The sequence below is a fragment of the Phodopus roborovskii genome, unplaced genomic scaffold (assembly GCF_943737965.1).
Source record: "Phodopus roborovskii unplaced genomic scaffold, PHOROB, whole genome shotgun sequence".
Lineage (NCBI taxonomy): Eukaryota > Metazoa > Chordata > Mammalia > Rodentia > Cricetidae > Phodopus > Phodopus roborovskii.
In genome coordinates this window covers 1,013,601-1,030,282 of record NW_026126515.1, presented here as the reverse complement: position 1 = coordinate 1,030,282, position 16,682 = coordinate 1,013,601, and the positions used below count along the sequence as shown (strand labels likewise).

General features: G+C 42.6%; 1 protein-coding gene across 1 annotated transcript in view; it reads left to right on the top strand.

The window, feature by feature from the left end:
• Positions 1-1,525: 1,525 nt before the first annotated feature.
• Positions 1,526-16,682, top strand: part of Vti1b (vesicle transport through interaction with t-SNAREs 1B) — a 16,904-nt gene continuing 1,747 nt past the window's right edge. The window contains exons 1-4 of the mRNA XM_051196197.1: positions 1,526-1,802; positions 8,921-8,979; positions 10,299-10,490; positions 15,014-15,187. Coding sequence (XP_051052154.1) covers positions 1,688-1,802; positions 8,921-8,979; positions 10,299-10,490; positions 15,014-15,187 — 540 coding nt within the window. The 5' untranslated portion in view covers positions 1,526-1,687. The remainder of the gene's footprint in view (positions 1,803-8,920; positions 8,980-10,298; positions 10,491-15,013; positions 15,188-16,682) is intronic.

Below are 16,682 nucleotides of genomic sequence, written 5' to 3'. Positions count from 1 at the left end.
TTCAAAAATCACTTTCCATAGCTCTTGGTCATGGCAGGCTCTCCTTATCTGTACCTCTTTTATGTGAAAAAGAAATGCAAGGCTTAGGACTGAAGAGACAACAGAGCTGTTAGGGTCACACAACTCTTACTTGGGTGACCGGCAGCTCACAACCTCCTGTAACTCCAGCTCCAGGTGTTCCAAAACCACCTTCTGGACTCCACAGGCAGTACACTTGCAATCACACATGCGCGCGCGCGCGCACACACACACACACACACACACACACTTAAATATTTTAATTTTTTTTTTCAAGATAGGGTTTCTCTGTGTAGCCCTGGCTGTCCTGGAACTTACTCTGTAGACCCGGCTGGCCTTGACCGAAGTGATCCACCTGCCTCTGCCTCCCAACTGCTCGGTTTAAAAGCATGTGACATCACTCCTGGCCCATCTTTTAACTTTATAAGAAAAGAAGAAAGAAAAAAAAAAAAAAGGACTTTGCACCACCAATGCCAACCCTAGACTTTTTCATCTCTGCACAATGTATATTACATTTTATTGAATTCAATGGTCAATGAGTTTAAGCTAGTAAAACCCAGAGCCTCAAAGACAAAAATCACCAAAACATTCTCCCAGGAACCCACTCCCCTACACACCTTGGGAAATGGATTGTAGGACTTTGCTTATGCTAGATAAGTGTTGTTCCCCTCAGTTGAACCCATATATACATATCTTTCCATGTATAAATACCAAGCTCTCACGTAAACTTGAGAGTGGGCTGTTTGTGCAATCCATGTCATCAGTATACATAGGAACTAATACCCATGGAAGGCCAGGAAGGACTTCATGGTTGTTGTTAACGGCAGATTAGATGCAGTAACACGGGTCTGTCTTCTACACCAGATCATAAATTATCCAAGGGCAGAGACAAAACCTATTTTGTTCAACATATGACTCGGTCTTTACACAGCGTCAATGCTTAACCTGATGTGAGAACCCAGGACAGCCTAATGAACCACACAGGTGAAGCCCCTAGAGGACCAGTTTCCTCTTCTGAAAGCATGCGACACGTAATCTCCCCAATATTAGTGCTTTACCATCTGAGGGCAGGCAGGATTCTGCTCATCTATCTATCAAGGGTTAAGAGTGAACATTTAGTCGAAGTCGGGGGGCGGGGCGCTGAAAGAACTGCGATAACAGGTTAATGTAGAGGCTCCTATGCTTTTCCAGCCTCTTACTGCGCAACAGGGCTGACCTTTCACGCCCCTGCCCTGCTGCCAACCATCAGCCGAGCTCCCTCACTTAACTACAACCCCCAGCATGCACTGCAGGGCCGGCGGGCCCGGATAAGGCGTCCGAAGCGCCCGTCCCGCGGGCTCCCTCTGGCCCTTCGCCTTGATAGCTCCCCAGTTCCGGCTGGCCGTCTCCAGGTCGGAGGCAGCTGCTCGTCCCCCGCGCGGCACCGCGCCCCTGAAGTAGCGGGGAGTGGTCCCCGCCCCGCTTTCCGTCAGGCTTCGGCGCCCAGCGCCCGCGCGGTGACAGCAGGGGGAGGGCGTCCGGCTCAGAGGACCCCGGAAGCGCCTGGTTCCGGGTGGCCCGGGTGCGGCGGTCGCGGTGATGGCTTCGGGACCCGGCAGCTGAGCGCTGAGGAGGGAGTGGGCCCTGTGCCCGGAATCTCAGAGGCCGACGCTCACGTGCAGCTTGCACCATGGCCACCTCCGCCGCCTCCTCCGAGCATTTCGAGAAGCTGCACGAGATCTTCCGCGGCCTCCTTGAAGACCTACGAGGAGTGCCCGAGCGGCTGCTGGGGACCGCGGGGACAGGTGAGGCGGGGGCGGGGCCAGACCAGAACACCGCCGGGTGCTGTCCTCCCAGATGCGGATCCCCGGCTCCCTGCTTCCCATTCGGGCACGCCCCCTGCTGCTGTCCGAAGCCCAGGGTCTCCTGCAGCCGCTTGGCGTGACGGGGCGTGCAATGAGGTAGACATCAGGGTGTCGTCTCTTAGGGATCCTCTCATGTCCTAGGTCCCCGCCCTCCCTCCCCAAATCTTAGCTATCTGGCTGTCTGCCTCTCCCAGGAGCATAGGAGGTTCATAAATCTGCGGTCCTGTGTTTTAGTAAGACGGGAAAAAAAAAAAAAAAAAAAATCGTAATTGGAGGTTGGGGATGTAGGCGTTTGGTAGGCAATGAAGAATTTTAAATAATTCTAACCATAAAGTTTAGCATATAGGTGAGACAGAGGCGGGAAGTGAGGGAAGTCAACCAGCCACGTTGAAGAGGAACTGGGATGTGTCACTTCGAGACTCTTGGATGTCTTGGGGAAAATCCGTAAGGAACATAAGCAGCTGAGTAATGTGGATTTCATTTTAGAAGCAAGGCTGCGGTAGCTGGATAGAGGATGTGAGAATGGATATGAGGCTGTGTTAGGAGCTTCCGTGGCAGTTGACTAGGTAAGCATGGGACTCTGGAGAGTGAGCATTAAATCCAACAGGTGGTTCTGAGGCAGACTTATGAGAATGGTGGATAAGAATAGGAAGAAAGAAAAGTTTCCGTGTTTTCTCACGTGATCAGTTGAATGGATGAACTTAAATATGAGGAGCAGGTTCGTTTGAGTTGTAGATGTGACTGTCCACCTATAGAATAGAAGGTATTCTGTATCTAGCATGACAAAATATTTTTCTGCCATTAAAACCATCATCGAGAATTTATTAAATATAGTAGAGTAAAAACCAAGAATGTTTTGTTTTTCAAGACAGGATTTGGAGCCTGTCCTAGAACTTTCTCTGTAGACTAGGCTGACCTCAAACTCACTGAGATCCACCAGCCTCTGCCTCCCCAGTGCTGGGATTAAAGACATGTGGCACCAATGACCAGCCCCAGTGGCAAACACTTATAATCTCAGCACCTGGTCTATAGAAACAGGAGAATCTTGTGTGAGTTAAAGGGCAGCTTGAACTGCCTATGCTACCTAGCAGCGTAGAGGTCCAGACTAGATTTTATAGAGTGTGACATAGATTTTATATAGTGAGGGGGGAGGGAGGGAAGGCTGGCTTCAGACTGTCTTAGTAGCTATGTGACCTTGCAAGTTATTTTAACCAAACTAGTAGTTTCCTCTACAAAATGAAACAGCATCTAACTTCATGGGGTTTTTGTTTTGTTTTGGTTTGGTTTTTTTGTGAGGAATGAATGAATTAATAAAAATACCCTTAAAATATACCCTTAAAAATGCCATCTGACAATAGCAAGAGCTACTAGCTGTTATTAATATTTGGGAACTTACTGTTTTATTTACATTTAAAATATTAGCTCTTTATACAGATATTTTCAGGGTGCTCTTTTTTGTTTGTTTGATTTTCACTTTTGATTTTCTTGTTTCTCTGTGTAGCCCTGGCTGAACTCTTCTCTGTAGACCAGGCTGACCTCAAACTCAGAGATCCACTTGCCTCTGCCTCCTCCAGAGTGCTGGGATTAAAGGCATGCTCCACTAACACCCAGTCTCAGAACATTTACTTCCTAATGTACTTAACACTTTATATACTTATGATATTTTGTATTGCTTGGCTTTCTGTGACTAGAAAAGCAGTTTGGAAATGTGCTCTATAATCAGCACCACCTGGGAACTTGTTAGACGCACATGCTCACCTCCACCCAGACAAACAGCAACTGCTGGGACAAGCAGTCTATCTTTACTACACTCAAAAGGTTTCTGGGGCTAGCTTAAGTTTGGGAACTAATGAACTAGAAATGAGATAGTATTTTGTTCTGTGTAGCATGTATCATAAACTCCCTAGAAGAGTGCCTAGCACATCTGTACCTGAGTGTGGTAGTGCACATGTAGGAGGCAGAGGCAGGTCCCTCTCTGAGTTCGAGGCCAGCCTGGAGTATACAGTTGAGACCCTGTCTCAAACAATAAAATGAACAAAATATATACTTTTTAAACTCTTGTAAAATGTTTTTGGTTGTTAAAGGTACTATGAGTTCTTAGAAGAAAATAGCTGAGTAGGCAGAATAATTTCTATTTTTTTTCCCATATTTTCATTACTCTTTCAAATGGATATATACGCCTATTAAAACAATAAAAGCAAAAGAGATACTTATTTCCCCAAAGTGTAGTCTGTATTTGCTCTTGGCCCTTGAAGGACAACTATCACTGTGTGTCCTAGTTAGGAAGTTTTTGTGGCATTCCATGTATGATAATTCATTAATCTATACCATTTGAATGCCTACCGTGCCCTCTGGAGTTCGTATGACCGCATTGCACTTACAAATGAAATGGTGAAGGATCAACTGTTTCATTGATAAAAGGGTTAGTCAACATATGAGTACATTGTTAGTCTACAGATAGAAGTTACAGGTCATAGAAATGCCACACTTGGGTGCAAAAAGCAAATGGAGCTCATGTTTTTTCACTAAGAAGCCAATATTCCATAAGGATAGGGTGCCAGCATTCATAGTGCATTAACTTGAGCCTTTTCTGCTTATCAAAACCTACTTCCACTTTATTCCAGAATATGGTGCTAACCCATTTATCAAATGAGACAGTTGATCCCTCACCCTTCACTCATACCTGACAGATTAGGTGTATGCATATTGCTGCCATTGACTCATTCTTGGTTGGGGGTGCCTATCCTTCCCACTATATAGTTCTGCCTTGTGGTTGATTTTAGCATGAATTCTAGCTCCCTAAAAAGAGTAAGAGATTTTTATTTTGTTTTTTAGTATATTTTACTGGTTGTTAAAGGATGCAATCTGCCGGGTGGTGGTGGCACACGCCTTTAATCCCAGTACTCGGGAGACAGAGGCAGGGGGATCTCTGTGAATTCGAGGCCAGCCTGATCTATAGAGCTAGGGCTTTTACATAGAGAAACCCTGTCTCAAAAAAAAAAAAAAAAAAAAAAAAACAAACAAACAAACAAAAGAAAATAATAAAGGGTGCCCACTCTAAGAGTACCCAAACACCCTTCAGTTGTACACAGCCATGTGTAGAAGAAATGAATTCCAAGTCAAGAGACTCTCTTCTTAAAGCTAGTGTTACCATATACTTAACTCCTGTGGCCTTAGGTGCCGGAGACCTGCTTCAGCAGGGGTTCAGGTCCCAAAGAGGATCTGTGGGTGTTTAGAGGGGTGGGGAAGGCAAGGAAGAGACAGACAAGACCTGAGGGTGAATCTGGTTGGCTGCCAGCAGCTTTTAATTGAGACAAGATTACACGTTTATACTGTATATTTGCATATAGGATTAAATGGGAGACAGGGCCATGTGAGCTGGAGTGTGGCTTAAGATCAGGGTTTGAGGAATCTGGCATTGACCTTGAAAATAGACACCAGTCATATGTTAATGGAACGGTCATAAGTTCCTCTTGCTAGAGATAAGAATAACTGCTTTATCAAACAGGAACTTTCCTCTAGCTCCCTAGGAAATGGAGACCTTTTTCCAAAGCCTGACCTTGGAAACGGACTTCTGGGGAGCAGATGCTATAGTACAGTTTCTGAGTCTTACTACATGGCCCTGTTCCCCTCATAATTCTCCCAAAAGGGAAGGTCCTGATGTCTTACTCTTTTCCGTTATATTGTACACCATTCTGATTTCTCTGGATTTATTAACTGAACCCTTTACCTTAATGGCCTCAGGCTCTGGATCTAAATTGTAGGCATTTCATCCTTGGGATGAAATCTCTAACATTCCTGTTCTTGGTGTAATTAGGAAGGCACAGTGGAATTCCTGGCTCCACAGTGGTGGCAATTTTTTTTTTCCAAAAAAAATTATTTTGTTTAGAAAGGCTACCATTGTACACATTTATATCCTTCACAAAATTTCCCAAAAGGAAAGGCATTAGTAATGAGAATCATTAAAAATAAAAGTAAAAATAAGTGCTGGAGAAGTATGGTCTGCAATGTTGAAATACTGGAACTTTGTCAAGCAGCAGTGGTCACCATGAGGTCCCCGCCACTTAGGGAATATACTTAGTTGTCCAGATTCTAGTTTCTAAAGTTGTAAAATGAGTTGATAATCTCTGAGATCCATCCTAGCTGTAATGTTAACTGGTGGGTAAAACTAAAGCACAAAAAGGCAGTTAGTGGCCTCAAAGTGGAATAGAAACAAGCCTCTTGACTTCTGAATATTTGCTTTTCCAGCATCTGTTTTTCCCAGATGTTTTTCTGTTCTAATGGGCTTTGGTGGAGGTTGAGGGGCAGCACCAGCAGGTCTAAATCATTCTGGTTTCACAAGATTGATTCCTGACTCCCTTGCTAGGAATGGCACAGCTCCCAAAGCAATTCAGCTTGGGAAGCACATAAGCACAAAGACACTCGCTTTGAAAATGTCTCTGACCGCAGCAGCCTGTACAATGTTCCAGGCCTCTTAATGGCTTGTCTTGGGGCATGCACCTGTTTCAGATCATACAGTGAATTGCCTTTTTGATGTGACTTGTTCCTTTTTTTTTGGTCATCTTGGAACCAAGACTGGGAAGAGCTTTTCTAACATCTTCCCCAGGAAGGAGTGATTTCTTAGGCCTCCCCTTTGTGATAAATCTCAGACTCCATACAAGAGCTGAAACATGAAGCTATATTCTGAAAGGTGTGCATTTCCTAGAAGTATAGCATATGAGCTGTAGAGCACTCACAGTAGTACACTTGGGTTTTGTACAATCGGGCAGAAATGCAGCTCCGGAAAAACCAGTGACACAGAGACATGGGGAAAGCACATCCCCTTCATCAAACTGCTACCTCTCCCGCCACTTTCACTTTGAGTAGTTCTAGAATTTGCTTCTTGAGTGTAGATTTTCAGATCGGTTAACAAAGGCAGAATAAAGAATGTCACAGTTCTAGAAAGATCCAGGCTAGGGAGGGGATAGAAGTGTGTATGCAGTACTGCTGTCATGTGCTTTCTAGCTTGGGTCATGAAGAGGGTGTGCTTGAGTTTGGAGATAGACTGAGTCATAGGAGTAGTGACACTTGACTTTTTGAGGCACGTGATTACAAGAATCCATTATTGCTCCATGCAAGTGGCCGGTTTTGGCTGCAAGGATTGTGTTTTCATTATTGGTGGCTCAGAGCACAGCCCCTCAGGAACAGTAACATGCTTTGGTGTCCATCTCAGTTACATCCCAGATGGTCAAGATGTGTGCACCATTTTTCCAGGGCTAAACCTTTCCCCATTTTTATTGTTGTTAATTAATTAATGGATCCCTGTTTGGGGAGATTTTTGTTCTGTAAGCAGTACAAAAAAATAGTTTGCTGGAGTGCCTTGTGTTAAGGGAGTATCAAACAGCAGTGGGTGAACGTAGCAAATGGTGAGTTGGGAGGTGGTGGCAAGAGGATGAAAAGTTCAGGGTCATGCTTGGTTACTAAATGGTGAGTTTTGAATTATATATGACCCTGTCTCAAAAGAGAAAAAAAATGAGTTCAAAATGGTAACTTTGTAATAAGTAGATTATGTGTAGCTTTCCTCATGTAGCTCATTTAGGCAAATGGGTTTTTTTTTTTTGTTTTTGTTTTTGGTTTTGTTTGTCTGTTTTTATGGTTGGTTGGTTTTTGGTTTTGGTTTTTGTTGTTTTGTAGCTCTGGAACTTATTATGTAGACCAGGTTGGCCTCAGACTCAGAGGTCCACCAGCCTCTGCATGGTATTAAAAGTGTGAGCCACCACACCCAGTGAATGTATATTATTCATTTTTAAAAATTCAAATTCTTCACAATAAAACTGATTGCTGCTTGTTAGAGATGAAGGGATGATCTGCTTCCTTGTTTTATAGCCATAAAAAGAAGAAAATTACCATGCTTTCGTGTTAAGGCAGGTCTGATACTGGTTCTAGAACCTAATCCTCCCCCCCCAATAACCAGTGCTCTCCCCCTATAAGGGTTTACCAGGTGATAGAATTCCAAGTACCTTAGTCATTTTTACTATGTCAGATGCCATTTTTACTGTTATTTAGACATTCTTCCTTATCAGTGTATTCATGTAAAATATGTGTGTCTAATAGTTGGGTTGTTTTGTTTGTTTGTTTGTTTTCTAGACAGGGTTTCTCTGTATTGCTTTGGAGTCTGTCCTGGAACTCCTTCTGTAGACCAGGCTGGCTTTGAATTCCCAGAGATCCACCTGCCTCTGCCTCCCAAAAGCTGGGACTAAAGATGTGCCCAGCTAATACAGTTAGCTTTAAAAGAAATATATATATTAAGCGGAAAATCTTCACATTATAAGTGATCAGAAGAAACATAGTAAAGGTGAAATAATATTAATTTACCTATTTTTTTTTTTACTTTGACACTGAAGCTTTTTCTCTTGTTGCTAAAATGGAAGATCAGTAATTTCTGTTGAAGACAAAGCCAGGCAGGAGTAGGTGAACTCACCTATAACTTTTGCATTTTGGAGACTAAGCCAGGAGCTTTGCACAGTTGAAGGCAGCCTGGCCAACTTAGGGAGAGCCTAATTAAACAAACAAGCAAGTGCAGTACTTACAATGACATGTGGAGGGCTGAACAAAGAATGACAGTCTCATAGAGAGATGTATCACACTAGTGAGCAGAGTAGGTGAATTTTGAGTTTGTTTTGCAGAATAGTGGCGGTTATACATTCACTTTGGAAACACAGTAGTGGCAGACATTCATATTGATGAGAGTGCCTGCCCCTCCATGAGTATGGGGAGGAGAAAAGGTTAAAAATGATTATTAATTTAAACCTGTAATAGGGATGCTGTTGACTTTAGAACCAAATAATTGTTATGCTACACTTTGTCCTCAGCAGGAATATTTCCTGGATACTAAAAGCCAATGCAGTAGGTACCCTCAGGCACAGAGAGTACGTCTCCAAATGTTTCTAACCCTCTGCAAGGAGTTACCACCCCATCCAGGAAACAATGGGAAGGGTATTCTAAGCACAGGGAATGAATGGCCTCTGCAGATGCATAGAAGCAGTAATAAATGTTTGGAATGCACCTGTCTCTTCTAGAAGAGAAGAAGAAGCTGGTCAGAGATTTCGATGAAAAACAACAGGAAGCAAATGAAACGGTGAGGACAGAGAACAAGTCCTTGTTTCTTGTACTTGGTTTTGGTCTTTTCTAGAAATTCTATGACTTCGTAACAGGTAACCTTTTCCTGTCTACTATTGATTTTGACTATAGCTCTTGGGTTTTCTTTCATTATTGTATAAAATACTTTGGCAAAAGTGTTTTGAGGGAGAAAGGGTTTATTCTAGCTCACATTTCAAGGCACAGTCCATTGTAGTAGACAAAACAAGGCAGCAGGAACTTGAAGCAGCTGGTCAAATCACAGTGAGTGATGGTGAATGCATGCTTCTGCTCACTTGCCTTTCTCCACTCAGTCCAGGATGCTAGGTAGGGCATGGTGCCTCCCACAGTAGGCAATCCTTTGCAGCCTTGAGTATACAATCAAAATCATCCCTAGAGGCTACCCTAGATAACAGGCTGTCCAGAATTATGTCTCCTTGGTGATTGTAGATCCTGCCAAGTTAACACCACTAGTCATCACACTTACTAAATGAGGCTGACTGGTGGAAATGGATGTTGAGGAAGCTCACAAACACAAATAAAGTTTTGAAGACTGCTGAAGTACAAGCCTATGATGAGGCACTCCTGATATAAGTAGTAGGGCCATTCCCATCCCTTTCCTGAAGCTGGCCATGGACATCAGTTACTGACCTTTGTTAAACTTATTAGCACAGATGAATACTTCATGGAGCATGCATGTATGTGTGTGTGTGTGTGTGTGTGTGTGTGTGTGTGTGTGTGTGTGTGTGCGTGCGCGCGCACGTGCCTGCATGCACATATTTGCAGTGTTAGGTGTAGAGCCTAGGTCCTTACACATATTTGGGATTGGTAGGTAGGCACTCTCCCGCTGGTACATGCGTCACACTTACATGTGTTGTAGAAGTACATGTGTACATGTGGGTCACATTAACAAAAGTGACCTTATTCTTCAGGTTCCATCCACCTTGCTGTTTTCTTCATTCTCTTTTGAAACAGGGTTTCTCACTAGCCTGGAACTTGCCAAGTAGGCTGTACTGGCCAGCCAGTACTGGTATTATAAGTACACTGCCACCCCCAGTTTTATTTACATAGGTTCTGGGAATTGAATTTAGGTCTTCATATTTGCAAAGCAAGCACTTTACTGTCTCTCCAGCCCCATAATGTACTTTCTTGAGTGAGTGTCTACTAGAAAGTATTCCAGGCACTAAAAGTGAATGTGGTGTTTGTGTACCACAAAAATATAGTAGCTGTTTTGGGTAGCCAGTGGTAAAGTTTAAAATAAGTGTGTGCCCAGGTTAGGGAGAAACCAGGCCGTCTACTTACCCCTTTCTGCCATCCCAGCTGGCAGAAATGGAGGAAGAACTACGGTATGCACCCCTGACCTTCCGTAACCCCATGATGTCTAAGCTTCGAAACTACCGGAAGGACCTTGCCAAACTCCACCGTGAGGTGAGAAGTACACCTTTGACAGCCACACCTGGAGGCCGAGGAGATGTGAAGTACGGAGCATATGCCGTAGAGAACGAGCATTTGGTAAGTGGTAAGTGTTTGATAAGAACGAACAATGGCTGCTCCTCCCGTAAGGAGTGTGTGGTACAAGAACCAGATGGGTGACAGTTACATCAGTGCATACTGGAGTCTTGGGTTTTTATTGTCCTGGTCTTTTTCCTGCATCTAGTCCCACTCTCCCCTCGAGTACATACTCTTTTTAATGCAAATCTTCCCAGATTTCTTTGTGTGCATACATATAGATATAGAACAGGACTTTTTTCTAGCAACCTAGAAGCTTCCTAGTTATACTCTATCTTGACCTATTGATCTAATTCCTTTTCTTTTTGAACTTTTATTTTATATAAATTTTAGAATCATTTTCTCAGCTATATTCCCAAAATTCAGTTAGGTTTGTAAGTTTTTGTTTTTGAAATAGATTTATTAGGTATACAGTGTTCTGCCTGCATGTATGCCTGCAGGCCAGAAGAGGCACCAGATCTCATTACAGATGGTTGTGAGCCATCATATGGTTGCTGGGAATTGAACTCAGGACCTCTGAAAGACCAACTAGTGTTCTTAACCACTGAACCATCTCTCCAGCCTGAGGTAGGGTTTTGTATTAGCTCAAGTTATCATCCTATCTTAACCTCCTGATGGTTTGTTTTGTTTTACAAGACTAATACAAGCTTTCTGTTAGCTTAATATCAAGATGACTCAGCAACTGGTAGAGAAGAATTATAGGGTGCTTCCTAGTAGGGCCATCCTGACACCCTAGTCTTGTAAAGACAGCTAAAATGCTTCTAACACAAAGGATTCTGACATAAAATTGGACTTCAAGAACCCATATCTTGAAAACAATTAGAGAACTGGCTAGTTAAAGGAATAAAATAAAAACTTGACAAAGATTAGGTTTAGTGTGCTGCATTTGGATATATTCTGCAAAGAACAAAATTGACATAGAATTTTTCAAAAAAAAAAAAAAATGGAAAGGAGGCCAGCACTGCAAACTTAACATCTACAGAAAGGCTAGCAGTAGAATTTTAAATGGTACTTTATGATGGGTCTTCATTAGTGTTTGGGAAACAAAGTGATACTGACTTGATGTTAAAGTACCGTGTTTTGGGAGTAATGTAAAACTTTAAAATGGAGGCAGGTGGCAGTCAAGGTAAGAGGCTGGGAACTCAAGAGTCATGGGGCAGGTGTGGGAGGCCATTCAGTGGATGAGCTCAAAGAGTTCAAAGTGAGGCTGCTGCTGTCAATGCTACCATGCAAGGGTTATGACTGATGCCTTGGGGGCCCAGATGCAGATGGACACCATAGACCTCACTGACAAGCTCATCAGCTTCTATCTGGAGGCTTATGGTACAGAGCTCACCGTGACTGTGCTTAGAGACTTAAGCTTGTGGGAAATGGCTGAGCAGCTGCAGAGTCTGATGCTGTGTCAGCCATAACCAGTGCTCCTCAAATGGCAGCCAGACCAGCACATTTGTGTGTACCAGCATAGGCAGGCACTCAGTACCAGGGTCCCAGACATTGATGGGGTACCAGCTGAAGAACAGTACCAGCAAGGAAGCTGTTCAGCTTTGCTCTAGCCTAGAACCTAATCTGCAAATACTTGCTTCTCAAAGCCTTGATCACATAATCCTTACATTTAGCTCCTGGCTTTTCATACACAATTTTTGAAGAAAAAAAAAAAAAAAACTTTGAAATGGATACGTGTGAGCATACCTCTGATGGCAGACTGGAAAAAGGCAAATTTTTGTTAACAAAAATTGTAAAAATTACCCTGGTTAGGCTGGAGAGATGGCTCAGAGGTTAAGAGCCCTGGCTGCTCTTCCAGAGGTCCTGAGTTCAATTACCAGCAACCACATTGTGGCTCAGACCATCTATAATAAGATCTGGTGCCCTCTTCTGGCATGTAGGCAGAACATTGTATACCAAATAAATAATTACCTTGGTCATTTGCTACTTTCCCCTAAAAAAAAAAAACAGGGTTGACAAGTTCAAACATTTGTTTTAAATTTATTAATTTCAGAACTTACAAGTTTTTTTTGAAAGGGGATTGTCACTGTGTTGCCCAGACTGGCCTCAAGTACCCAATCCAGCCTCCTGACTGAGCATTGGAGTAGCTGACATCATAAGGGATTTGTACCTGACCCAAGTCCATATGTCATTGTAGATAACACTATCTTTAATAGGATTATTCCATGTCTGAGTTTGATTTATGTGCTATTATTGCCATTTCTTGCTTTCTTTAGCCTAATCATTTAAAACCATATTTTATTTTTAAAAAAAAATATTTTTTTTTCAGCTGGCCGGTGGTGGTACACACCTTTAACCCCAGCACTCAGGAGGCAAAGGCAGGTGGATCTCTGTGAGTTTGAGGCCAGTCTGGTCTACAAAGCTACACAGAGAAACTGTCTTGGAAAAAAAAAATGTTTTTTTTTTCTTTTCATCTTTATTTCCTTAAGGTCTATTTTTATGTGTATGGGTGTTTGCCTGCATGTCTGTTTATCACATGCATGCAGTTCTCATAGAGGCTAGATGAGGGTTATTGGAATTCTCTGGAACTGGAGTTCCAGGTGGTTGTGAGCCACTTACTTTGTGGGTTCTAGGAACTGAACCCAGGTTTTCTGGAAGACAGCCAGTGCTCTTAGCCACTAATCTCTCTAGCCCTATTTTATTTTTATCACATACACAGTGTTCTGCATGCACGTATCCCTGCACGCCAGAAGAGGGCACCAGATCTCACTATATTGGTTGTGAGCCACCACTTTGTGCTGGGAATTGAACTCAGGACCTCTGAAGAGCAGGCAGTTTAACCCCTGAGCCATCTCTCCAGCCCCGATATGTTTATTACATCCTTTATTTTGTATGTATGAACAAGAACATCTGTGCTGTTTGCTACCTGTTCTGTAATAAGCTCTGTGAACTGAGCCCTTCTTGGTTGTATGTGCTTCCAGTAGGTTAGAACTTAGTACTGTACCCAACCCTGCCATAGTACTGTACCCAACCCTGCCATAGTTACTAATGCTGGCCTGACCTAGGCTGCTTTTGTGGTCATGCTTAGGATTGTAAATGGAGGAAAAGTTCAGTGGGGACTTTAAAATTTAGAGCTCCTGGGAGTTAGGGCAGCAAAGAAGCTTGCTTGTGGCACAGATTCTACCTTCCCTGTAAACAAGTAACTAGAGTACTGTTTGCCATGAGGGTTTAGCCACATAAGTTTTTTGGTTTTTGTTTTTTTTAAATATAAGAATGTGGCAATGGTTCCGGCTTTTAATGACTTCTGTGCTGAAAAAGAATGCCCTCAGTACCAGTCAAGCCTATCTTCCCTGAACTAATCATTTTCCAGAGTTGTAGAGGCTAGTTGTTTACTTGTGGCACTACTGAAGTTAAAGAGTGGCCAGGCATAATGACACACACTTGGACCTCCAGCACTTGTAGGTTGAGCTGGGAGGGTCATGATGAGTTTGAAGCCAGCTTGAATTACAGTAAGACTGTCTCTAAATAAATAAGTAAATATTTAAGCAAATAGTTTTAAAGTTGCAGGCTTTTTGCATTATCAAGTGATTTTTGCACCCTCCTGCCCAGTCTGGCTGCTGCCTGAAGTTGCTAGTAATGAACCAGTTTATGCTTGTTCACAGGGAAAATGCTGGGGGTTTTTTTGTTTGTTTGTTTGTTTGTTTGTTTGTTTGAGACAGGATTTCTCTGTATTGCTTTGGAGCCTGTCCTGGAATTAGCACTGTAGACCAGGCTGGCCTCAAACTCAGATCTGCCTGCCTCTGCCTCCCGAGTGCTAGGACTAAAGGTGTGCGCTACCTACCAATGCCCGGCTTGTTTTTTGCTTGTTTTGTTTTTTTTTTTTTTTTTTAAGTCTCTTCTCTTGCATCACAAAGTATAGCAGGCAGTGAGATGTACCTCTTTAGTCTGTGACCTTGAACAGGATCTTACAATTCATTAGTATCTTTGACTCTGTTTTAAAAGCACAGCTGGCTAGCTTCATGCCCACTGCAACTGGATATTGAGCTTTGGATTAAAAGTATTGCATCCTCCCAGGCATGGTGTCACTTAACCTGTTTCGTCTCGCACTTGGGAAGCAGAGGCAAATGGATCTCTGAGTTAAAGCCAGCCTGAACTACACAGTGAGACCCTGCCTCAAAAAAAAAAAAAAATCTAGCTGAGGGATCCAGTGCCCTCTTATAGCATCCATGGGCCCCCTGGTACACACATACAAATCTTTTAAAACTTTCTTATATATGCAGGACATCTGACTTTATCTGGTCATGATTCTCTTGAACCATATTTACATAGAATTTACTTTTTATTATCTAAAGATTTAATTTATCGGGAGGATGTCTGTATGTTAATATGTAGATGCTACACTATTTTGCTCATGGGACTTCAGCAAGAGTGTCCTAGAACCAATGCCTTGCAGATTTAAAGGAAAAACTAATGAAATGATTGCTCACTACCTCCCTTTTGCACAAGAAGGTCACAAGGAATGTATTAATAAATTTATAATGGAATAAATAAGTCTCACACGTCCCTTCCCCTACTCCTGCCAGAATCGGCTACAGTCTCAAAGAGCATTGCTTCTACAAGGCACGGAAAGCCTGAACCGGGCCACCCAAAGCATCGAGCGTTCTCATCGGATTGCCACAGAAACTGACCAGATTGGTACAGAAATCATAGAAGAGTTGGGGGAGCAGCGAGACCAGTTGGAACGCACGAAGAATAGAGTAAGTCTATGCAATGTGTGAGGGAGTGGCTCCTCCATACAAAGGCTAGACACTACAGGAGGTCTGAATTCTGGGAATAACTCTCCCTGTCCCATACTGTACTTAATTTTTACATTGCTATGGAGATGGGTCAGTCAATAAAAGCCACTCATATATCTGAAACCCCAGAGTTGAGAGATAAGCATTAGAAACAGTTGGATCTTTGGAGCTTGTTGCTAGTCAGTGTGGCCAGGTTTGATTGAAAGATCCTTTCTTAGTAAGGTGGAGAACCCTTAGAAGGTGCCCTCCATTCCCACAGATGTGTGCATACAACACATACATACAAAAAAATGCATATATGTATGTATATATTTGTGACTGTATCTAAGGTAAGTTGGTCTATTGAGGAAAGAAAGCAGAAATATGTAGGTCAACTGATAATATTAGGGTTCTCTGGTCTACTATGATTGTATACAAGAGGATTTGAGAAATTCCTTTTTCCTTTATATAAAATGGGTTAGTTTACAATGAATTAAAAGAATAAAAAATGGTTTGCCTGTTCATGTTACATTCTTAGTATGTCCTCAGGCAAATTTTAACTGAAAACATTTTAGTCAGGATTCGGACAGGAAAAGTACTAGCTCATTGGGAGGATTTGAAGAGATTTTCTTGTACATCTTAAAGCAATTCTCCCGTTTTCTCATTTTGTGCAAATTCACAATAAAATGCTGATCTCAATGTAAGCTATGGAATTGTTACACAATTGCAAACAGATCGTATAAGTAGATTGGTTGAACTTAAAACTGATCTGAGAGACAACAAGGAGCATCATTGAAATGTCCTTCTAAATAGATTAGTAACAGGTAATCAAATGAGAAAGGTACATTGGGGCTAGTTCCCTGAGTTCTACTCAAGCAAGAAAAAAAAGGAAGGAAGGAAAAAGGAAGAAAGCTAAGATCCCAAAAGCATTAACTCACAAGGCAGTACTTACTACTCTTATGAAGGACCCAGGTCTGGGGGACCCCATGCTCACTTTTGACTTGTGTGGGCACCATACATGCATGTGGTATAAATATTCATACACATAAAATAAACCCTTAAGAAGGTTCTCCTAGTGTTTGACAAATATTAAATTGTTCTACAGTCACTGACAGGGGAAGCAGTCAGAAAAGTTGGGTGTTACAACTGTGACACTATTCTCTCTCTCTCTCTCTCTCTCACACACACACACACACACACACACACACACACACCTCTTTCCTGGCTGTCCTGGAACTTACTATGTAGACCATGCTGGCCTCTGCCTCCCATGTGCTTGGATTAAAGGTGTGTGCTACCATGCTTTTAGCCTTTCTTTTCAATAGCCAAGGTGAAGAATTAGTTTCCTCACAGCCACCCACTCCTACACAACGTGAGATACAGTGATTTTTCCTCATTGATTTCTTTGCATTTCTGTTTTTGTTGTTCTAAACAGGGTTTCTCTGTGGTTGTGGAGGCTGTCCTGGAACTTGCTCTT